Source organism: Cervus elaphus, chromosome 7 (genome assembly GCF_910594005.1).
Source record: "Cervus elaphus chromosome 7, mCerEla1.1, whole genome shotgun sequence".
NCBI lineage: Eukaryota > Metazoa > Chordata > Mammalia > Artiodactyla > Cervidae > Cervus > Cervus elaphus.
The window spans coordinates 33463104-33488337 of NC_057821.1; the positions used below are offsets into that span (position 1 = coordinate 33463104).

At 44.0% G+C, this 25234-nt stretch overlaps 2 protein-coding genes across 2 annotated transcripts in view; both read left to right on the top strand.

Moving 5' to 3' along the window:
• The first annotated feature begins 6752 nt into the window (after positions 1-6752).
• LOC122697538 (retinoic acid receptor RXR-beta-like) lies at positions 6753-17239 on the top strand. Its single transcript, XM_043908395.1, has 2 exons — positions 6753-6934; positions 16459-17239. Exons 1-2 carry the CDS (start codon positions 6813-6815, stop codon positions 16799-16801), a joined length of 465 nt encoding a protein of 154 aa, XP_043764330.1. The 5' UTR covers positions 6753-6812; the 3' UTR covers positions 16802-17239.
• Positions 8475-25234, top strand: part of DCDC2 (doublecortin domain containing 2) — a 149833-nt gene continuing 133073 nt past the window's right edge. The window contains exons 1-3 of the mRNA XM_043908394.1: positions 8475-8490; positions 17362-17751; positions 22101-22155. Coding sequence (XP_043764329.1) covers positions 17459-17751; positions 22101-22155 — 348 coding nt within the window. The 5' untranslated portion in view covers positions 8475-8490; positions 17362-17458. The remainder of the gene's footprint in view (positions 8491-17361; positions 17752-22100; positions 22156-25234) is intronic.

Consider the following 25234-nt stretch of genomic DNA (forward strand, 5'->3'; position numbering starts at 1 on the left):
TTGAGAATTCTACGTTGGACCAGTTGAGATTGCCAAGTAAATATCCAACTGAACAAAGAGTTATTAATAGCTTGCTGGCCTGGAGCTAAGAAGAAGGTCTAGGCTAGATGGATAAATGAGTGGGCTTTGGCACATAAGTAGTAAGTGAGGTTGTGGGAGGGCAGGAGATTGCCTGGGGGTGGTGGGTATAATAAAGAGGGGAGAAAAGTGTCCAGATCACAGTCTCAAGGCATATCAACTAACATCAGAAGAACAGAGGAAGAGTCAGCAGAGGAGACTGAGGAGGGTGGATTCTGTGCCTGTTCTAAGCATGTGCTGGCCTAAACAGTTGTGACCCCAAATAAAACAGTGGGGTTACCCTGAAAGCACACTGTTTTTGACTATGGTGGTGGAGCAGTGATGGTGAGGGCCTAGAAATTACTAGAGCTCTAAATTTCACTAAGCTGTACAAGGAAACAACCCATGGGTTCTTGATTAAAAACAAATGCAGATCCTCAGGGTGGATGTGAGAGCAGCGTTCTCTGTGATGGGTTTAGGAGTCAGTTCCATCATCCCTCTGTTGTTCCCTTGGAGTTTTACTGCCATCACCATCATTCTGAAGGTGAGGTGGCTCTACTTCTTTTTAAGGTCCCGGCTTAAGCCAGAATATTTGAATTTATCATTATATACCAAGCACTGTACTGGGCTTCCCTGGTGGCTTGGTGGAAAAGAATCCGCCTGCCAACGCAAGAGAACCAGGTTTGATCCTTGGGTTGAGAAGATCCCCCCAGAGAAGGAAATGGCAACCCACTCCAGTATTCTTGCCTGTAGAATCCCATGGACAGAGGAGGCTGGTGGGCTACAGTCCATGGGGTCGCAAAGAGTTGGACATGATGGAGCAACTAAACAACAACCAAGCAGTGTGCTTAAGCACTGCAAGTAGTAAACTAGAGGGAAAAAAATCAGTGCAATATTGTAGTAGGATTTTATTTCTTCACACTTATCTCAACTGCTAGGTTTCCTTAGGCAGTAGTTTCTAACTTTCTGTTAACCACAAAGAACTCCTTGTATTATTTTGTCCCCAGGGATCTTCAAATTCCTACAATATTATGTCAGATGAGATGAACTTGTATGTATGATAAGCATCTACATACTGTTTTCATTTTAGTCTGGCATTTTCTTATACATGTTCAACTGTTATTACAGCATTTTTAAAATGTTGAAAATAGCTTTCAGACTCTTCTTATTTTCAGAGAGCCTAAGGATTCAGGGATCCCAGACTGGGGCTCCTGGTCCTAAATGAATTGGTTTTCCTTGGTTGCCAGAGGGGTAACTAACCATGTTGCAGTCAATCTTTTCTCTTTTCTCCAGTCTCAATGCACCTGTTGCTAGCAGGCATGTTTTTCTAATGAAAATATTTCAGGCCCACATGGAGTTAATTTAAAAACTTCACTCTTCAAGCATTTCGCTGAGAGAGAAGAATATCTGAATTTCTATCTCACTGTAGCTAGCAACCAACACATCCAACTGTATTTTCTATTTTGAAGAACAATGGCTAAACATTGTAAATATATTACAAGACAAAATGCATAATCCAAAAGTATGTAGTCATATATGAGACTGAGTTCATAAGAATATTCTTATTTCAGTTTTTTTTTTTAATCTTAGCTCTATTGATATATTGAACCAGATAGTTTGCAGGTGAGGGCTGTCCTGTATATTGTGGGTTGTTTAGTTGCATTCTTCTTGTCTACTCAGTAGGTTCCAGTCTCCAGACATTACCACTCTCTGCTGGGGGGGCAAAAATCACTCATCATCGAGAGCTACTTACTGTATTTTATAATAAGGAGAAGAATCCACAAACCCCAAGACTGTTTTTGCCTTTAGAAGATATGTCCTTTTTGATGTTTCTAGACATATTCTTCACATGTGGTAGACATTAAAAAGTGAAAATCTAATGGTATCAGACTCCAGCACTGAATTCCATTTTTTCCTTATTTTTATGACTTAAAGGTGTGTCCCGATTTGTGTCCATTATCCCAAACCAAAATCCCAGCTTTTTAAAATCACTTTCCTGTACCTATAATGGGAAGGGGCTTCTCTGAGGTCTGGGACCACAACACACCTGGGGTCTGCAAGAGGGTGCGTTCCCTTGCTGGAAATTTTTCAAGAAATTCGGCCACAAGAGGGAGCACTCTTCCAATGCTTGCTTACTTATTAACTATTGGAGTACACGTTTGTCCCACAGAGTTCAGCGATGCAGGGAATTCCTAATACAGAAATCAGAAACAGCTGGTATACTAGTTAGGATTTTTCAGAGAAGTAGAACCGAAAGGATAAAAGGAGATTTATTATGAGGAATTGTCCCACACAATAATGAGGCCTGAGAAGTCTCATGAACTGCTATCTGGAGGCTGGAGACTCTGGAAAGCTGGAGAGACAGTTTAGTCTGAGGCCTGAGAACAGGGGAGCTGATGCTATAAATGCCAATCTAAGGGCAGGAGAAGATGAGGGTAAATGTTCCGCTCAAATAGTAAGGTGGCGGGGAGGGGGGGGGCGCGGGGGTTGCGGGGGGGGGGGGGTTGGGGGGGTGGGGGGGGTGGGGGGGTGGGGAAGGTGAATTCTTTTGCTTTTTATTTTCTAATCAGGCCCTCAGTGGATTGAATGACACCCACCCACATTGGGGAGAACAGTTTAGTGAGTTCATTGATTCAAATGCTAGTTTCATTTGGAAGCACCTTCGAAGATACCCAGAAATAATGTTTAACTTGCGCGGCCCGTTTCAAGTTGACAAATAAAATCAACCACCATAACGAGTTTACACATCAAGAATCTGAGCACATCTCTAGTTTTAAAAACTTAAGCTCAGACCCTCTTGCCACTTCATTTATTTTCTCAATTACATTTTTTGAAACCAGTAGTGTAAGATAGCACGATAATGCCTGTGCTTGCCTGGCTAGCTTCAAGACCGAAGAAACAGCCAAGTCAGCAATCAGAGATATCAGAGGTTTACAGGATGGGGGAGCTTACACAACTGAAGCAAGGTCCTAAGACTACACCCCACTGTGTGTTGTGGAAGGGGGGCAGGATCTGGTGGCAGTCTTTGCTCTTGGGGGGAAGGGGAGATTACCAGTTATAGGGGTTATTAGTTATTACCAGTTGGGCTTATTAGTTAACCAGGCAAATCAGCAGAGCAGCATGCCCCTCACTGCCCTTTTGATAAGCTATCAATAGCTGGGGCCTGGGCTAAGTTCCTAGGAAGGTCAGTCATGTGAACAGGGTGTAGGTGGGACTTCCCTCCTGCCCCAGCAGTAGAGAATCTGCTTGCAATGCAGGAGACCTGGCTTTGATCCCTGGGTCCAGAAGATCCCCTGGAGGAGGGCATGGCAACCCACTCCAGTGTTCTTGCCTAGAGAATCCCATGGACAGAGGAGCCTGGCGGGCTGCAGTCAGTCCTTAGGGTCGCACAGAGTTGGACACGACTGAAGCTGCTTAGCAGCAGCAGAAGCAGGCCCTGGTGGGGCCAGAGAGCAAGAGAACAGCCATCTTGAGTGGCCTGTCCATACACCCCTGTAGATGAAAGATTGTGGCACCACAGAGATGTTTTAAAGCATGTCTCAGAATAAAAGTGCTAGAACTACCATCTTTGGAGAAAACACATGGTGAACGTCTGATAACTGGTGCATTCTCCACCCTGATGTACTAATAACTATGGGTGTATTGAAAAGGTATTTAATATAAAGGAACAGTTTAAAATTTTGTATAAACATTTAGCATCTGTCAAAATGTTTACAATTTTGGCATGTGAAGATAATAGACCTTATTCTGTATTCTTTCATAAATAAATGTACATGTACTTCATATTGTCATGTGCTTGAATTGGCTCCAGGTAATAGCCAAGAATGATATGGCAAGTTTGGTGAAAATTTACTCTCAGGAAATTTAGAGTAGGGGAGATAAGAGTTAAGTAGAGTAAAACCTTGCATGACATGGTGTATAATTTGTTCAGTTCAGTTCAGTCGCTCAGTCGTGTCTGACTCTTTGCGACCCCATGAACCGCAGCATGCCAGGCCTCCCTGTCCATCACCAACTCCGGGAGTCCACCCAAACCCATGTCCATCGAGTCAGTGATGCCATCCAGCCATCTCATCCTCTGTCATCCCTTTCTCCTCCTGCCCTAAATGTTTCCCAGCATCAGGGTCTTTTCCAATGAGTCAGCTCTTCGCAGCAGGTGGCCAAAGTATTAAGAGTTTCAGCTTCAATATCAATCCTTCCAATGAACACCCAGGACTCATCTCCTTTAGGATGGACTGGTTGGATCTCCTTGCAGTCCAAGGGACTCTCAAGAGTCTTCTCCAATACCACAGTTCAAAAGCATCAATTCTTCGGTGCTCAGCTTTCTATATAGTCCAACTCTCACTTCCATACATGACCACTGGAAAAACCATAGCCTTGACTAGACGGACCTTGTTGGCAAAGTAATGTCTCCGCTTTTTAATATGCTATCTAGGTTGGTCATAACTTTCCTTCCAAGGAGTAAGCGTCTTTTAATTTCATGGCTGCAATCACCATCTGTAGTGATTTTGCAGCCCAGAAAAATAAAGTCAGCCACTGTTTCCACTGTTTCTGTATCTATTTGCCATGAAGTGATGGGACCAGATGCCATGATCTTAGTTTTCTGAATGTTGAGCTTTAAGCCAACTTTTTCACTCTCCTCTTTCACTTTCATCAAGAGGCTCTTTAGTTCTTCTTCACTTTCTGCCACAAGGGTGGTGTCATCTGCATATCTGAGGTTATTGGTATTTCTCCCAGCAATCTTGATTCCAGCTTGTGCCTCTTCCAGCCCAGTGTTTCTCATGATGTACTCTGCATATAAGTTAAATAAGCAGGGCGACAATATACAGCCTTGACATACTCCTTTTCCTATTTGGAACCAGTCTGCTGTTTCTTGTTAAACTTTACTTTACTTTTTATTCTTTTAAAGAACTGAGCTTGCACTTCTTACACCCTCTGCCAGTACTAAGGGAAGCCATGTTCAGATATGAATCATCTAGGAAGATGTTAGAACTTAGGCACACTTTTTCAAGAAGGCTGGGCATGTTCTAGACCTTTCCCAGTTTACCAGACCTGGGAGTGAACTTCTGAAACTGATAGACATGCATCCAGACATTTTTAATGTAACCCTAATGCCTAGGGAAAAGTTTCGCAGGATCCAGCTTATAATACAGATGGCATAATTGAAGTTTACCAGAAAGTGTAGGGAACGGCTTTCAGGTTTAGCTGATGGTGAACTGGCTAAACCCCATTTCTGTTTCATCCTCATTTCACAGATGCAAAGATGGTGGGGGAAAAAAATGTACATCATAAATACAAGTCATATGATGGTTTTCGTTTCTTTTTTCCTCTCCCTTCTGGCCTGAGTAAAATTTCTGAACTTGTTTTGCCATTTGTCTCTTTCAGACTAAATTTGAGTTAATCGTGGGAAAAAATTAGTTAGGCAGGGTTCAGGGTGTGCTGAGAAGGGTATGGCAACCCACTTCGTACTCTTGCCTGGAGACAGAGGAGGCTACAGTCCATGGGGTTGCAGAGAGTTGGACACGTCTGAGTGACTAAGCACAGCACAGGGCGTGCTGGGATCTTTCGTTCTTGTTTTTAGACACCGAGCTGTCTGCAAGGCTCAAAAGAGTTCTCCAACCAGAGATTGAACCTGGGCCCTCAGCACCGAGACTGCACAGCTCTACCCGCTAGACCACCAGGAAACTCCCTGGGGTCTTCTTAGGAAAAGCTTTTGCTGCATTTTAATTTAAATGGTATTTAAATCTTGTCTTCCATTCACACGGATGTTTTCAGTGCTTTTCAAATCTGCACTCGGTACGGTTTTGTTTCGCTATTTGAACATGTCATTGGGAAGTGATCAAATAGGTCATAAAATGGAGAGTTGAAAAAAATGTTATATTGTGCAATCACTGAAACTTCAGTAGTTTATAACTAAGTTAGAAATCGATATATGTGAATAAAAAACATTAGGGCATCTAGCCTTAATGATGCCATCTTCTATGGCGTGGCGTGTGTGCTAAGCTGTGTCCGACTCTTCTGGGACCCCATGGACTGTAGCCCGCCAGGTTCCTCCGTCCATGGGATTCTCCAGGCAAGAATACAGAAGTGGGTTGCCATTTCCTTCTTCAGATCCTCCTGGCCCACGTTTCCTAGATGGGCAGGTGGATTCTTTCTTTACCACTGAGCCACCTGGCTTTTATGCTAGTCTTAGTGAGTGATAAAAATTTTTTAAGTTAGAATTCCCAAACTTTAAATAACATCAGAACATCGTAGTTCCCTAATGCAGCTGTTTCCACTAATTCAGAAACCGAACTGCAGTTAACCAGTAACTTCTGTATTAGTGACATAATTTCCTGCAAAACCGTTCCTTTGTAATGGTTAACTTCTCTCTTGCTTGTTCACAGCAGGGGGTAGTTTTCCTTCATCAAAATCTCCTATTTATTATAAATACCACATTTGACCCTAAAACAAAACAAAACCCTCCCCAGGTACTAAGAGATAGTACTGTTTTACCTCAGTAATTATCAGCAACCTAAGGAGAATCCTTTAAAATACTGAAAAAGTTGTTAGTTCAAACTAGACATCTAAGATTTCCCCAGCAGTAACCTTTTAATGACGAGGGAGGCAGGCACTTTGCCACTGAAGCTCACTTGTTGGTGTTAAAGGACAGTGATTCTCATTTTGCTATGAAAAAAAAGGAAAGAAAAGAGAACTGTTCTGAGTTTGTGTAGAATTACAATCTGTGGAGAAATGTAGTCCGTTAGTAGTGTGAAAACATGAAAGAAACCCCTGGAATGTTGGAGACAGAACTAACCGACTTTCATTGTTCTATTGCTCCAAATCTGAGTTACGAAAGGATTAGCATGGTTGACCACCAACAAGAAGAAATCAAACTTAGGTGAGCATTATTCTACTTTTCACTTTAATGAAATCTAATAATAACTTGGAGAGGCAGTAAGCTAGTCAGAGGCCAGAGTACTTTGAATTCTTTGCAGTGTGGGAGTCTGGGGGAAGATATTAACTGATTGCTAAGTTTGGCTTTATTTATTTTTAATTTATTTCTTTATATTCAAATATAAATATGCTTATTTTAAATTTCTTTATATTTGAATTTGTTTATTTTGGGGTTCCCACGTGGTGTTAGTGCTAAAGAACTGGCCTGCCAATATAAGAGACCTAAGAGGCACAGGTGGGGAAGACCCCCTGGAGGAGGGCATGACAACCCACTCTAGGATTCTTGCCTGGAGAATCCCACAGACGGAGGAACCTGATGGGCTACAGTCCATGGAGTCACAGAGAGTTGGACACGATTGAAGCGACTTAGCACACACACAAATTTATTTTTAAAATATCGCTCCTGACTTATGTAAGTAAGATAGTTATACCCAGTTACTTCATGATTATGCATATAGATAACTGAGGACTGGGAGATAGAAAAACAGACTTAGTTTGGCATAGTGAAACCATTCTTAAACTATTTGCTGATTTGTAGCATCAAGCTGAAGAAAATGAGTTAACAATTTTTATTAACTCCGCGTCAAAGGGAGTCTTGCTCCTGTTGAGAGTGACAAAAATCATTTAAGGTGAAGGGAATGGAGAATTGCCTGAAGTGTTGAAAGGATTTTGAGCTTAAGTTACCTAGGTTTGTGAAAGCTTTATTTTTCTCCCCATAGTTGGACAGTTAAATCACCATGGAAGGGAAAGTACTTTGTTTAAACAGCTTTTCTAGTCTAAGAATCAAAGTATCACAACAGACTCCTTGCAGAAGAGAGTAGATTGTGTTGTAAGTGCAATTACTTGAAAGTATCAACATTACATCTGCTTCCAGCTGTCCTGCAGGCAAGCAAAGTCAGGCTAGCAGCTTCTTACACCTCCCACTGAGGCAGAAATCCTTTCAAAAGGATTTGCTCTTTGCTCTCGTCCTCAGTTGTCATAACTGATCAAGTCTCAAGGGGGTTCTGGTTTTCTGTAAAATAGCGTGGTACTTCGTTCTTCAGTTTCCAGAAGCTCTAGTGTATAAGAACAAAACAAATCGATGATACAAATGATGTATATTGCCATCAGATACATGGAAACAAATCAAAGTGTGAGTAAATTTGGTAATGACTTGACTGGATGAATTGGAAATCACTGTAGTTCCAATTGTGCCGTATCCCTCACTGGTGCCTCAGCTGCTGAACTAGTATTTAAAGGCTTGTTGACACATTTGATGGTTAGTGTTTTCCATTCATCATCAGCTTTAAACTCAGTTTGAGTTTAAACCATGACCTGTGTGTGCTAAATCACTTCAGTCGTGTCCGACTCTGCGACTCTATGGACTATAGCCTGCCAGGCTTCTCTGTCCTTGGTATTCTCTAGGCAAGAATACTGGAGTGGGTTGCTGTGTCTTCCTCCAAGGGAATCTTTCCAACCCAGGGATCGAACCCACGTCTTTTACGTCTGCAGCAATGGCAAGTAGGTTCTTTACCACTAGCGCCACCTGGAAAGCCCAACAGATGTGAACTAGTCGTTCTTTAGAACAATGTGTAAAATAGAGTGATGATTTGCTAGAACTAGCACTACTTGAATTACAAATGATGTACGTTATGAGCGTAATTGTATACTTCCTTAGAAAGTCATATATTGAAGGCCTAAGCCCCATTCCCTCAGAATGTGACTCTATTTGGAGATCTTTAAAGAGATAATTGGGGCTTCCCTGGTGGCTCAGAATCTGTCTGCCAATGCAGGAGACCTGGGTTCAAGATCCCTGGATTGGGACGATCCCCTGGAGAAGGAAATGGCAACCCACTCAAATATTCTTGCCTGGGAAATCGCATGGACTGGAGATTGGCAGGCTACAGTCCATGGGGGTGAATGAGGGTCGCTCATGACTTAGTGACTAAAGAGCAGAACAACAAAAGAGGTAATTATCATTAGGGTGAGTCCTGACCCAATGTGTCTGGAATACTTTGAAGAAGAGGAAATTAGCGCACAGAAGGTGTAGAAAGGACAGAATATTGACTACATAAATGAGAAACAGAGCTTTGCCCGGAGTAGGTTCTGAGCTAGTATTTGATAATGAATGAATGAATGCATTAGGCAGCTAAGGTCCAGGTCAGGAGATTAGAGAGTCAGAATGGGCAGAATGGGCTATTTAAAGTAACTGGTAAGAAGCCAGGTAAGGGTGGAATTTCAGGCAATATCCCACTGAGAGTGGCTCCAACTTGATTCCACAGGGGAGCTGTGAAGTGTACTTTATGCTTTAGGGTTAACCCGACCTAAAGCAAGGGAGGTGGGCTTTCATATTCTTGCACGGGTCGGTCACAGGTTAAGGGTATGTGTGGGGTGGTGGTAGGTGACAGATGGAGGTGGGAGTGGGCAAGGGTAAACTCTCAGGCATTCCAGCTCTCAACAGTCCAAATGCTGCTTCTCCAGGAGCCCAAGGCTGCCTGCGAAGGAGTCACAGGTGTGGCACATAGAAGTCAGTGGTAGGACTCACGGGGTCACAGGGATCTGAGAGGATCTGGGCTGGGCGCTGATACTATCCATCTTGGGGTAGTGATGCAAGTGGCCTTGAGACTAAACCCTAAGCAGGACTGTTTCTCTCTGGTCTGTTATATTCTACTGCATATACGCTAAGTCGCTTCACTTGTGTCTGACTCTTTGTGACCCTATGGACTGCAGCCCACCAGCCCATGAGATTCTCCGGACAAGGATACTGGAGTGGGTTGCCATATACTACTCCAGGGGATCTTCCTGCCCCAGGGATCGAACCTGCATCTCTTATGTCTCCTGCATTGGCAGGCGGGGTTCTTTACCACTAGCACCACTGACTTGACTGTTATATTACACTGAGTCTGGCCAAACTTTGTATGTGTGGTAGCTAAAATTGTCCACACTCATTTGCACATGAGAAGAAGAAAGATTTATCTTAAAAAAAAATGAGATATTTATTTGGTGCATACTATGTGTCTTCCCTGTAGCTCAAACAGTAAAGAAACTGCATGTGATGCAGGAGACCAGGGTTTGATCCCTGGGTTGGGAAGTTCCTCTGGAGAATGGAATGGCAATCCACTCCAGTATTCTTTCCTGGACAATCCCATAGACAGAGAAGCCTGGCAGGCCACAGTCCGTGGGGTCTCAAAGAGTTGGACACAATGTATCAGACACTTCTGTAAACACTATGGATTAATCATGATCTCTTTTAATACTGTGTGAGTAGTGTTTGGTTGTTCATTTTATAGATGAGGAAACTAAGACTTAGAAAAGTAAAGTAACAGAGCCCTGATGACATAGCTACTAAGTGATGGAGCCAAGATTCAAAACCAGGTTTTAAGTATCATGTATAAATAAAACCATACAACCAATCTACTTTGAAATATATTGGCATTTTCAGTGAAGCAAGCTAAAATCCATCTTGAGACCATCCCTGTGAAATGGATACAAGTCTTTCCTAAATCGGACATGTTTATTGACTCCAGTGAATTTGACTGGTTGGAAACCTCACGCGATTTTTTTCTTCTTTGCTGTGAAATAATTGTCCAGAGACAGGGAAATCCTCCAGGTGGCTAGTTAAACGCCTCCAGAAGGCATACAGGGCATTGATGAATCCCTCTGAGGATTTCTGTAGTTTACAAGTGGCCTTATTGGCCAAAGAATCTCATTAATCATACCCCTTAGAATGAGATCTCCAGAAGTGGCGTGTGTGAAGCAATCATAAAGCAGATGTGATCTGCATCTCAGAATCTTCACATGAAACTCTCTAATAGAGAGTTGTTTATCTTTGATCCCTGGGTTGGGAAGATCCCCTGGAGAAGGGAAAGACTACCCACTCCAGTATTGTGGCCTGGAGAATTCCACAGAAGGTATAGTCCATGGGGTTGCAAAGCTTCAGACATGACTGAGCAACTTTCACTTATCTTAAAAAAAAATCCCACACGGAAATTTAAAACAGTTACTCTCTTGCCTTTTTCAGCAGTACCAGGTTCTATTAATTTTTTTGCCTGTGCCTCTCTCCCTCAGTTTCAGGGTCTCAAACCCCTATATTTTCTAAGGTCGTATCAGGCCAGGGGGTGAAACTGGTCAAGATGATAAAGGCAGAGTTTGGCAAGCTCCTGCTTCCTATGAAACATACATGTGCAGCCCCATAACTGTCCCCCTGAAACTTCCCCCAGTTACTTTAAGGAGTTCCTAGGGAGTGAGTTCTAAGCATGTCCAGTCTCTGCATGGCCCTCATTCCCTGCTGGAGCTCCTTCCTTTTGGTATTCTTTCCTACTGAGGCCTCTACTGCTTGGGAAGCCAGGTACTGCCACCTGGGTACCATCACCTCTACGGGGTGATGCTGTCTCTTGCCAGGTCCCAGCGCCTTGGATGCTAGGTTACAGCCCACAGGGTCCAGGGAGACACTGCCAAGGTGACTCTGCTCCCCGCCCGAGCATGCCTTCTCCATCTCCTTTCCACGTTACATTTTGCAGACAGCATAAAAGAAGAGCTGTTTGTGCTCAATGCTTTATAGAATTTATAGTGAAATACTGGTGTCAAGTTTTGTTGATAGCCACATCCAATTCCCTGTAACGAGCACATGGGGACTGGAATCTGGCAGATGAGATGCTAAACTTCAGATTGCCCCTCTCCCATGATCTAGCCTTTGTTACGGGGTTGACTTCTCTTACAGTCTTTTACTTTAGGATGAATTTATTTTCAAGTGACGCCTTAGTTTTTCCTAATGATACATTCCTGGTGGGTCCAACCAGACGCACTCAGACATATGTGAATCCCTGTAGGGAACACAGTGGAGACCTGAGCTAGGACACCTTCCTTTCCCTGCCACCTCCTCCCCTCTCGCTCCCTTCCTTTCTCTTTCCTACTGCCTTTTCTCTTTTCACACACACACACACACACACACACACACACACACACACACACACACACACACACACACACACACACACACACACACAATATTCATCTGCTCAACTCTATGCCAGGCACTGTTCTAAGTACTTCATATAGAGCAGTCAGAGATCTGACAATGGTCCACTCTCCTGAACATTCTGCAGAAGGGCAAGTGCTACAAACGGGAAACAGAAGGTGTGCTGTGACCTACAGTGACTAACGGATACTTCACATAAGGCTATCAGAGAAGGTCTTTCTAATGAGGGGAACATGGCTCAGTGGTAAAGTATCCACCTGCCAATGCAGGAGACACGGGTTCGATCCCTGATCTGGGAAGATGCCATGGAGCAACTAAGCCCCTTCAGTTCAGTTCAGTCGCTCAGTCATGTCCAACTCTTTGCAACCCCATGGACTGTAGCACTCCAGGCTTCCCTGTCCATCACCAACTCCTGGAGCTTACTCAAACTCATGTCCATCAAGTTGGTGATGCCATCCGAACACCTCATCCTCTGCCATCCTCTTCTTCTCCCTCTCTGTGGCACAACTAAGCCCATGCAACACAGCTATTGAGCCTGGCTAAGAGCCTGGGAGCTGAAACTACTGACCCCACGTGTGGCAACTACTGGCCTGCGCACCCCAGAGCCTGTGATCTGCAGCCAGGGAAGCCACCACAGTAAGAAGCCCGCACACTGCAACGAATATCAGCCCCTACTTGCCTAAACTAGAGAAAAGCCCATGCAGCAATGAAGGCCCAGCATGGCCACACATAAAAAAATTAAAAAGAAGAAAGAACCGAGCAACATCCTTTCCTCTATTAAAAAAGGAAAACACAACCATACTTAAAAACCGGGTACCTAAGCAGTCCGTGCAGAGAAAATGGCAGTACTTATATCTTTATTTATTGTATGTTATCCTCTGTCTTAGAGAGCACCTCTTGTCCCTAGAGATGTGCAAAGTAGGATTGTACCCCGAGCCCACTCCCGGGTGACCTGTTCCCCTCACCCAGGTAGCATGCTGGGGTGCTTGTCACGCTATGAGGAACCCTGACTCACAGGGCCCTCAGCTGGAGGGAGCCTCCGTAGGTCCCTCCTGGGGTGCAGCCATACTCCCAGCTCTCCTGCACACTCTAATGGGGCCTCTGGGCATATGGTTTGCAGGGTTTCTAACCTCAGCCCACAGGGAGGGAAGCTTCAGGGACGTCCCAGCCCAGGCGCAGGACCACGGTGTGAAGGCAGTGGAAGCCCACATCCTCCTTATCCTTAGGGAATCCCAGATGCCACAAAGTTCAGCGCGAGACGATGAACAGCGGGGGTCTCTCCAATCACTGTGGGCCGTTCCCGACAAAACAGGAGCATAGAACCTGGATTCCTCGAGATGGCTCAGGAACTCAGGAGGCTCTGACACTCCTCAGAGCGGACACTGGCCACCACAGGCTGGGCCTCCTCTGGCAGCCTCTGATTTCTCCTGGCGTCTGGGGCCCTCTCTGCTGGGACTCAGCATCACTGACCTTCACCCCCTGCTTAGTTGCTCAGTCGTGTCTGACTCCTTGTGACCCCATGGACTGTAGCCTGCCAGGCTCCTCTGTCCATGGGATTCTCCAGGCAAGAATACTGGAGTGGGTTGCCATTTCCTTCTCCAGACCTTCACCCCAGCCTCCCCCAGTAGACACAGGCCTCCCCACCCACCATCTCCTGGGCCAGGCCTGGGTCAGAGACAACTATCTGCCCTTTGGATTCTTCCCTGGCTCACTTCCCATACTGTCCTTGCTTCTCTTCTTTTCCTCATGAAGATTCCTTTAACTTCCTTTCCAACTCTTCACTGTATCACATCCAGTCAATTCTTCATGGCCCACCTCAAGACTCATCTCCCCTGGGAGGCCCCACCCATTCATCTCTTCTTTGCTGAATGCCCACAAACACTCCTTCCCAGGTGGCGGTAAAGAGCCCATCTGCCAATGCAGGAGACATAGGAGACACGGGTTCGATCCCCGGGTCAGGAAGATCCCCTAGAGGAGGGCATGCCAACCCACTCCAGTATTCTTGCCTGGAGAATCCCATGGACAGAGGAGCCTGGCAGGCTACAGTCCAGGAGGATGCAGAGTCAGTTAGGGCTGAAGTGACTTAGCATGCATGCCCAAACACTCCAAATCTTCCTCTTCCGCCTCCTTCCCAGTTCCTCCTCCTTCTCTTACTTTCCTCCCCCACCCCGCCCCCTTCCTTCCATCTCTTCCTTCCTTCTAAATAAGAATTAGCCTATTTACTCATGTGAATGTTCCAGTTTTGAACAAATGGGGTAGATGGGGGGTCCATTCATGGAGATAAGGATCTTAGGAAAAGAGATTTTGAGGAAAATGTGAGCTCCTGTGAGCATTCTGAGTCCATACTGCCTTTCTGATGGTCTAAGGATGTTGTCTAGGAGAAAGGATGGGCTGAGAACCACCTTCTACTGACTTGCAAGACTCAACTGTTAAATTTCCAGGAATTTTAAACACGGTCATTATTAAAAATTAAATTACATAAGTGTACAATGAAATAAATTTTAAAAACAAAGATAATAATGACTCAAAACTCATCACCACCTCCATTTTACTATTATCTCTGAGGTTAGATGTCTATTGGGCTTCCCAGGTGGCTCAGATGGTAAAGTGTCTGCCTGCAGTGCAGGAGACCTGGGTTTGTCTCCTGGGTCAGGAAGATCCCCTGGAGAAGGAAATGGCAACCCACTCCAGTATTCTTGCCTGGAAAATTCCATGGGCACAGGAGCCTGGTAGGCTACAGTCCATGGGGTCGCAGAGTTGGACACGACTGAGAGATTTCACTTTCTCTTTCCTTTCCTTTCGTTAGATGTCTATTGCATCTGTATGGAGGAAATGCCATACCTGTGACTACACAACTCATGCCTCCAGGGATGTCAGATGGGAGCTGGAAATTGGCCTGGTTTGTCCTACTGAAATTACAAAAGTTGGCAAATGTTGTGAATCAAGGCCTTCCCCACTCTGCAAACCAGTAGTTAAACATTTATCACCATATCACTGTCTAAGAGGCAACTGGATAAATGAGTCTGGGCTCAAGAGGTACTGACAAACCTGGGCTAGAGATACCGTTGGGGGAGGCATTAGAATCCAGATGCCTCCTGGGCTGGCGACAAGGTTCACGCCTGGAAGATCCTCGTGCTTAGTTTATTGTACTGCTGCCGCCATCTTGAAGTTTGAACTTTTGAGCAAGAGGCCATGTGTTTTTATTTTGCTCTGGGCTGGTATGGGTATGGGAGTAGGGAGGTTTAGGTGGTCTGGTGGGGTGCTAGATATGCTGCCATTCTCCCCTCCCCAAACTGATTTTCTGTCCTATTTACCGTTTGGCAGCCCATCTTCACTGATATTTTCCTCTCAACCTGTGTATTCTTAATAATCCTTTTTTTTGTTTGTTTTTTTAAATTATTTATTTGGCTGCCCTAGGTCTCTGTTGTTGCCCACGGGCTTTCTTTAGTTGTGGCTGTCCATCTCTAGAGTATGGGCTTGGTAGTTGTAGTGCCCAGCCCCAGCCGGCCAGTGGCCGGTGGAATCTTCCCGGAGCAGGGATCAAACCCTGTGCCCCCTGCATTGGCAGGCAGATTCTTAACCACTGGCCCACCAGGGAAGTCGAACCTGTATTCTTCACAATCAGCTCACAAAATTTCCTTCCTCTATTTTCCCTCTGTATTCTTCTCTTCTCTTTGGTCTTTTGAAAACTGTGAACTTTCAAGGCATTGATGTATTAAGTAACTTTACTTAAAAACGCTTCTGCCCCAGATTGCAATGTCTCATACATTCATCTCTCAGATGGTATGTCATGGTGGTTAAAGTGGTCCTTGGATCACAGAAAGCTGGGTTTGAATTTTCCCATGTGACCTGAGGCTTCTCTACTTCTGTTTCCTCATCGGAGGGAAGAATGTTTACCTCTGAAGGCTCTGAACATTAGATGATCTATCTAAAGCGCCTCACACAATGCACATGATAAAGTGTTCAATTAATGGTAGTTATTTTGACCATAATTTTTATTCATAGATGATGAATTAGGTACGGCGTGTAATGATATCTGCACGTGACACATAGTACTGACGTCTTAGGAGGAATAGGGGAACATTGGCAGAGACGAGCTGGAAGATTTCACCTTTTTAAAGAACATTTTCTTGTTCCACAATATATATGTCCCAGAGTAGCCTGGACAAAGCACCCCTTTACCAAAGTTCTCACCCCAGCCCCCAGCCTCCCGGTCCCAGGCACTTCTTAACCCACCAGTTCAGTTCAGTTGCTCAGTTGTGTCCGACTCTTACCCATACAGGGATCCGATCTACACAAACAGCATGGATGTAGGCTCTTTTTCTTGCTATAAAACTACACACGCATAGGGTAGGGACTCAAAAATGCTAGGTTTTTTTTCTCTACACCGCTGTATCCCCCAACTTCTAGCGCAGCGCCAGGCACCCAACAGGCGTCCGTTTATAGAGTGGCTACTTGATACTGCGACCCGGGCTGCCCCTTCTTCCCCCTAAAACACTCACTTTCTCGAGTCGCTGCCGGACGCCCGGGGCAAAGCCCAAGAGATCCGCGAGCGCGCCAGGCCTACTTCGCCGACTCCGCTCCCTGCGCGGGGCTGCAGTTACTATGGAAACGGCGGGAAATAACAACTCCGTTCCCCCTGGGATGAGGGAGGCCCGCAGAGGCAACGGCTGCGGGAGGAACAGCAGGAGCGACGCGCGGCCCCCGGCGAGTTCACCGCGGTGCCAGCCGAGCCGCAGCGCCGTGCCCCCGCTCCACCCCACCCCCTCCCCGCCCTCCAGTGTCGGTAGGTACCCGGGCCGCGGGCGCCTCCCGGGGACCCCCCCCTCCCCGCCACCCCACCTTGGGACTTGATTGCGCGCTCCTGTTCGCAGTGTTCAAAGGATGCCCACGGGAGCTTCGCTGGGGGCGGTGCAGGTCTTGGCTGCGGGAGGGGCGGGGGCGAGGGGTCTCGGACGCTCGACTCTCCTCTCCCAGTGCACTTTAGGCATTTATCTCCCAGCGAAGAAAAAGCTGGGCAGCTTCAGCCCAAACCCTAATTACTTGATTTCGGGAACAAACAGGAGGTTGAGAAGTGGGAGCCAGGAAAGAAGTTTCAGCATATTTATAATTATATAGTTGGTGCATGTGTTGTGCGTTCCCACCTCTCTCCCACCCGGGCGCACGCAGTCTGCCTGTTTCCCGCCCCTGGCGCAGCTCCGGTGCAGAGGTGGTTACACCTTGATTCCGCCGGTAGCGAGAGAAACAGGTGCGCGCGCGCACGGCAGAGGTCTGATTGGTGGTGCAGACTCGGGTGAACTACTTGAACGTGCCCGGTGAGTCCTGCAGCGGCAGGGTCTCCGCCCGGTGGACGCCGGGCGCACGCGGGTGCTTCGCGGTCGCCCGTGGGCTTGTCTGTTTCGCGTTTGTTTCAGGACGCGACCCCGCGCCGCGCGTGTGCGGTGAGGCCGCTGGGGCAGCCGCGGTGCCTCCCCCCGGAGAAGCGAGCCGCGCGGGCGTCCCGAGGGGAAGATGAGCCGCACCAGTGCCAGGTCCGGGCACCTGTCGCAGCCGGTCGTGAAGAGCGTGCTGGTGTACCGCAACGGGGACCCCTTCTTCACGGGCCGCCGCGTCGTCTTCCACGAGAAGAAGGTGTCCAGCTTCGACGTCTTCCTCAAGGAGGTGACGTGCGGCGTCCAGGCGCCCTTCGGAGCGGTTCGGAACATCTACACCCCGCGGACCGGGCACCGCATCTGGAAGCTAGACCAGATCCAGAGCGGGGGCAACTACGTGGCCGGGGGCCAGGAAGCCTTCAAGAAACTCAAGTGAGTCCGTCTTACCCCGCCGCCCATCGTTTCAGGGGGCGCTAAGGTGGAGAGGAGTAACCCCCACCTCGGTGGGCTCAGGGGCGGTGGCTGTCCGAGTTGATGACCCTCAAAGCTCCTGCTGCAGTTGCATTCGAGGTTGAAAGCGTGGTTGGAGAAGAAAGCTCACTTAGGGAGCAGTAGGAACAGACTTTAAAGGTGTGATGATGGATGAGAATCTTAAAAAAAAAAAAAGTATTCAATGACTAGCTATTTGGAAAGACTAGCACAAATGTCATGTTAGATATTTAACATTTCCTGTTCTTTTTCTCTTTATACTTTTTTCTTGGGACCTATCATTTTATTTTTAATTTTGATTGGAGTATAGTTGATTTACAGTGTGGGAATCTATCGATTTAGTTGAAATAATGATTTCTTAAAAATGACTCGGAAAAACTGGATACTGAAATGTCACCAGTGGAGAAAGTGCTCTCTGCGTGTTCTCCTCACTGTGGAAATTCTTTAGATTTCCATTCCGAGTAGAACTGACCACGCTCCACTTTGTGTGACCTCCCCCGCCCCCCCACCTGCACATTAAGGCCATTGCCTTGATGCTTGGAAAAGTTTACTGGCTTACTGTATTTGTCTGCAAGCCTGTCACGGATGGCTGATGGTTAAATCTTGAAGGACAGGGCTCGTTCGTGATGCCTGTCCCCAGTTCCTGGCTGGGAGCTCACTTATTGTGGGTGTTCAGTGCATTGGCAAACTGTGCCTTTGGTCTGTGAAGGGAAAAGAGACACAGCTTGTTCTTTTGGAGGTCACAATCTAACAGGAGATAGACTATGTGCACACCAGTAATTTTAATGCAAAGTACAAAGGGGTGAGTGCAGTTAGAAAAGTAAAATTATATGGGGGTTGAAAAAAATTATTTCTCATGGGGGTGGGTACTAGGGGACAGGTAGACTTTAATATTCCTTGTTTTTTTTTTTAAAGTTTTACTGAGGTAGATTTTACATAACATCAACCACAGTGGTTTTAGTATATTCATAGAGTTTTGCAGCCATCACCACCAACTAATGTTAGAACATCTCCATCACTCCCTGAAGAAACCCTGTACCTTCCCAATTTCCCCTTCTCCCCTTCCTCTGGTAACCACTGATCAGTAGTGGTTAGTATCTCTGTCTCTATGGATTTGTCTATCCTGGGCATTTTATATACAGACAGACCTTGGAGATATTGCATGTTCTATTTCAGACCACTGCAGTAAAGTCAGTATTGCAATACAGCCAGTCACAGGAGTTTTTTGGTTTACCAGTATATATAAAAGTTGTGTTTAAACTATACTGCAGTCTGTTATGTGTGCATTATATCCAAGAAAAGTACATGCCTCATTTAAAAAATATTTTATTGCAAAAAAATGCTAACCATTATCTGAGCTTTTAGCAGGTTGTAGTAGTAACATCAAAGATCGCTGATCACAGATCACCATAACAAATACACTAATATGACAAGTGTGTAATATTGTGAAAATTACCAGAATGTAACACAGAGACCTGAATTGAGCAAATGTTATTGGAAAAATGGCACTGATAGGCTCGCTTTATTCAGGGTGGCCACAAACCTGATTCAATTCGTAGAAAAACACAATATTGGTTAAGTGCAATGAAGCAAGGTCTGCCTGTAAAAGTCATGTGACTTTGTGTGTTTCTGTCTTCCTTCACTTAGTATCATGTTTTAAAGGCCCATCATGCTGTAGTATGTATCAGTACTTCCTTATTTTCATGACTGAATAATATTCTGTAATATGGCTATAGCACATTTTGTTATCCTTGAATCAGTTGATGGATATTTGGTTGTTTCACTTTTGGCTATTATGAATAACTCTGCTATGAACAATTGTGCATAAGTTTTCATTTCTCTTGGGTATATACCTAGAAGTGGAATTGCTGGATTATATGATAACTCTGTAGTTAACCCCCCCATAGTTTTTAATGTATTTTAATTAAAATTCACCTTGGGCCTCAGGATGGCCAAAAAATCTTTACCATAAAATCTGTGCTTGTGAATTCTGGTTTTAACTATATAGAACTATTTCCCTAAATATCACTAAATTTGTGTAATATACTTCCTTACGTGTTTGTTTAGGTTGAGTTCTAAGTGTTCTGATTTTTGTTATGCCAGATATTCTTTTTATGGGAGGTGAGGGATGTATTTGGTTTTAATTTCCCTTCTCTGAAACCTCCTTTAGTATGCTTTGTCTAACTTTCTTAGGAAAGCACTAAATGAAACTATGCTTCAAAGAAACTTAGAACTTAAAACTGAGAATCAGGAGACTTGAGACTGAGCTGTTTATTAGCTCTGCATCCTTGTGCATTTCAGTTAATAATCCTTGTGAGTTATCAGTTTCCTAACACAGAAAAGGAACATAGCCATTCCTACCTCGCAGGGTTATTGTAGAAAATAAATGCTATGGATGTGAAGGTGTTTTGTAAACACCAAAGTGTCATATGAATGCAAAGCATCTCTGTGTCCAGTCCCTTTCATCATATACTTCATTAATTTTTAAAGTTAAATAACTTTCATATAAAGCAATTTCATGGGATGGGAACCTGCTTCAGAATCTATTAACAGCTCAAAATTCCAGGCTCACTTTAATAATAATTCATATTATCTTTTGTTTATTTAGCATTACCAACTCAAAAGATAAAAACAGGTACAGTTTCAAACCAAATAGAAAGTGCACTTCAAATCATTCTTTATACACACACACACACACGCATATATATATATATATATATGTATATATATATAATAAGAGATTTACATGGCTGCTTTTGCTTTTCACTCACACACAAAAACCCCAGGTTTGTTATAACAGTGTCCATGGTTTGTTTTCCATGCTGACAGATGAACAGTTTATTTATTTATGTTAAAGTGGTAGTATCTATGGTTATAATGATAGAAGCCAGGAAGATTTAAATGCTGAATATATTTGCTGAATATACAACTAGCAGTTTTCAGCTTATATAAAAAATTAGGAAACTGGCAGAACAAAGGAAAATCCAAACATATTGAGGGTAATTCATGTCAGGTAGACCCTGAATGATGCTGGGGAAGATAGCAATGGTGGAAAATATTTTTCAAATGAAAATGATCAACTTTCTTCTTGAATATCTTTTACTCATATTTCTTCTAAAATTTTTGAAACCATGATTAAACTTCAGGTAGCTATCAAACTATTTATTCTCTAGAAGAGACATCTAGAGATTGTTACTTTCCCCAAAGTTTTCCTTATGCATTTTGGGAAGTTGATCCTACTGCATTAATCTGGTGGATCTGAGATGACTTTCCCACACATGACAGTTAGAATGTGTTGTAATTTTGTCAGAAACCAGTCCCTGAAGATTTCCAAAAGACCCATTATATGCTAAACAGAGGGAGAATTTGCACTGTCTTATGCAAGTAATAACTGTTTATGTAAGGGAAATAGATGATAATTTCTAGAGGAATGATTGACTGAAGTGTTCTATCCAAAAAACAACAAAATGAAACATAGCCAAAATTAATTCTGATATAAGTTTTTTGGGGGTGTCTCAGCAATTGTGGTAGTTGAGGTAGAGAGTGTATCTTTCTATGGTTGTAAATTAAATGCTAGATTTACATTATTTTTAATATTAAACCATTTATTTAGCACCTTGGGACCAAATCACAGTGATGAATATATAGCTTGGAAGTTGACAAAGGTATAAAGTTTTTAGGTTGTGCTTACGCTATAGCTAAAGAATGATCAGTAGTTAATGTATATAGCAAATAGTAATGGAATAATAGGGGTCTCCAGAGGTTAACTAGTTCACCCATCTGTCTCTTAGCTGAACCAGAGCCTAAACCATCCCACATGGCTGAGCATTTCTGGATCATTAAAGTGCTCTCCTAGGGAAAAAGCTTTCTCAGCCTTTCACAGTTGTTACTCTAATGCATGGCGTCTGTACAACTCTCTTTGGCCTAAAGTCTGTGATTCGTAGAACCATTAAGGAGCTTTATACACAAACTGCTCTGTATTGAAATTGATATAAAAATGAGAAATAATGTATATGCAGTAAGTAGCTAGCCATTGTGGGGAAAAATGTTCCACAATAGAACTATGTATCTCTAAGGCTTCAGTTTCATTCAGGTGTAGAGTAGACATGTGTCAGCTCCGAAAGCCTTTCCTGTGACTCTTACGGCTTTAAATTAGTAGCTGTTGACTTTTTTGCTTTTGGCTTAAGCGTTTCCTATGGCTTGCTTTGTTTTTTTAATAATTTTTAAAAAGAAATTTACACAATTGATTCAAAAGTAATGAAAAGAACCTTTATTCTTTTTATTCCCCCTAGTTACTTGGACATAGGAGAAATCAAGAAAAGACCAATGGAAGCTGTGAGTACAGAGGTAATGCAAATAATAGTAACAGTGCCACTTTGCGTTTCTCACGCTGTTGTCGTAGAGATTTGGATGGCATTCTGATCATGAGATGAATTGTCTAATGTGTATAAATAGGACATTACATGTTTTAAGGCAAAGATGACCATTCCTTTGGATCATTAGTGGAAACAAACAGGCTGAGTAATTGTCCTCAGACGTATAGGACAAGATACAACATACCCTTATTCTTCCATTTTCTAGCTGTGTATTCTCTCCATTTCCTCTTATACTGTGTTTATGCCCAGCAGGATCATATAGGTCTCTCTAGAAAAAAACACAGAGGAAAATATTTTAATTGTGCAGTATTTTTAATAACATGAGGTTAAATTCATTATTTAAATAATTTGCGAGAAGAGGTGGTGATCCCAGACATCGTTTAAATAATTAATGTTGTTTGTACTTTTGATTTTCAATGTGTGAAATAAGTTGACCCAATGTGTGAGAAGCTGACACAGTATGTGAAAAGTTGAACATGAACGTGGTAAGATTTATAGCTTAAATTAGACAAAACCAGAAAATTTTCAGACGGTACTTGTGTTACTGGTAGAGAATGACCAATGGTTAAAATCTATAGCAAGTAGTAAAAAAAGACATTAGGAAATTAGTTCTGGATATAATTATTTTTGAAGGCCACACAACTGGTTGAAGGAAGTCACCTTGCTTGAGGTTGGTGACTAAAGCCAACTTTCTGCAATAGAATTTAAAATGTGTGAATTCCTAAAAAAGTAGGAGTGTATATTTATTCTGGATTCTAATGCCTTTGATGAAGACATTATGCCTGGCAAATTGCAAGAGGTGTGCAAAAAAATTTGGGAATATACTTAAAAAAAATGTTAACCTTAACAGAAGAAGCATTCACAGGGACTCTGTAGTTGATTTATTATTTGGTAATTGTTCTTCCACTTTGGAGCAGTAACTATTGATTTCTCTTTGGGCTAGTGCCCAGGTTACACAGACAAGGTTTTGATTTATGAATATACATGTTACATGTGACAAACCCACCTCTTGTCTCCAACTAGATGTTAGCATCTCTCCCTGTTCTGGAACACTACATATCTCCCACTTTGCTTCTTACTGGTGATACCACCCCCCCCCCCCCCACTTCTTATTTCCTCTAACTTTGTGGGATGTGTGGAGTCTTTCACTTCTCCATCCTTACCCACACAGTCTTGCAAAGGAGAGCCGAAAAAGAGACATTTTGAGGATGCAAAGGAGATGGGAGGAAGAGGTGAGAAACTGTGACCTTCAGCACTTTCCCTCACCTACCCAAGCCCCACTCTCCCTCTTTTGTTTCCTCCCCCCAATCTTGGCTTCCCTTGTGGCTCAGCTGATAAAGAATCCGCCTGCAATGTGAGAGACCTGGGTTCAATCCCTGGGTTGGGAAGATCCCCTGGAGAAGCGAAAGGCTACCCACTCCAGTATTCTGGCCTGGAGAATTCCATGGACTGTATAGTCCATAGGGTCACAAAGAGTTGGACATGACTGAGCCATTTGCACAATCTTTTCTCCCAGTCTGAACAGTGTTTTCACTTCCCTCACTTTGCATTTCTACTCTTTTTTTTTGGCCTTTGCTTGGCAAGCCAGATCTTAGTTTCCCACAAAGGATGAAACCTGTGCTCCTGAAGTGGAAGCTCGGAGTCTTAAGCACTGGATCACCAGGGAAGTTCTATGCATTTCCAGTCTTGATCTTCACAGAGACCCTCATCCCCAATGTCCACACCATGACCACACTCAAAGCCTGCTTTGAGCAAAGGAACCCCTGCTTTCATTGTCAGAAAGGGAGAGTTTGGGGTTCTTGGCATCCAAAATGGGGATGCTGAATGCATTTCCCGATAGAGATCTCAGTTTCACTGTTGGTTCTGCAGCCTTATTGCAGCTGTTTTAGGTGGAGCACAAGTCAGAGAAGCTTTCATGGGCTGCAGTGAGAACCTCACTTTAGTCTGTGAAATTCTTACTGGGCAGAAATACCTCTCTTTTTTTCTACAGGTGATTTGCCATCAAACTTATCGAGTTCAACAAGTTTATGAGTTAGGGGATGATCTAGGTTCAAATTCTGAGAACAAACCTGACAGAATCTGGCCTTTCACAAGTATAGATTCTATTTTCTCTATCTAAGGTGGTGCTTTCCTTTCGACATTTATGTCTACTGAGAAAGGCGAGCACACCTGTTAAAGACCTGTTGATAACCACCATTCTTTGGAGTAAGGTAACACATCTTCACCCCACTCCAGTACTCTTGCCTGGAAAATCCCATGGACAGAGGAGCCTGGTGGGCTGCAGTCCATGAGGTTGCCAAGAGTCGGACATGACTGAGCGACTTTACTTTCACTTTTCACTGTCATGCTTTGGAGAAGGAAATGGCAACCCACTCCAGTGTTCTTGCCTGGAGAATCCCAGGGACGGAGGAGCCTGGTGGGCTGCCGTCTATGGGGTCACACAGAGTCAGACATGACTGAAGTGACTTAGCAGCAGCAACACATCTTCAATCGCAGAGAGGGACTCAGAGATAACTTTGAAGTGAGAACATGAATACATGGAATTGGAGAGTTTAGAGTTGTTTCAGGGAAGAAATTTCAGTGCAGTAGTAGCACAAACAATGTTTATTCAAAGATGTTTCAACATGAAGAGAGTAAAACTACCTACTCATCAAAATTGGGGGCATTTCCCTCAAATCTGACGTGTTTCATATTGTTTAAGTTTTCGGTGTTGAGGCTGCATGATAAAAGTCATGGCATTAAGGTAGATGATTCCATTTTTCTAACTGCTTAAAACATATTAATTTTAGTTCTTCTCAGTGCTTTCCAGGTGGTTCAGTGGTAAAGAATCCACCTGCCAATACAGGAGATGCAGGTTCTATCCCTGGGTCGGGAAGATCCCCTGGAGGAGGAAATGGCAACCCACTCCAGTATTCTTGCCTGGAGAATCCCATGGACGGAGGAGCCTGGTGGGCTACAGTCTGTGGGGTCGCAAAAGAGTCAGACTCAACTTAGTAACTAAACAACAACTACAAGAACAACAACAACAACATGTTATAGTAGAAGGACCT

Excerpts from the sequence above, each read along its gene's own strand:
- LOC122697538 (XM_043908395.1), top strand. The coding sequence starts at position 6,813 with ATGAAAGAAACCCCTGGAATGTTGGAGACAGAACTAACCGACTTTCAT. Across the intron at positions 6,935-16,458 it reads CAAGAAGAAATCAAACTTAG|TCGCTGCCGGACGCCCGGGG; the intron begins GTGAGCATTATT and ends CACTTTCTCGAG.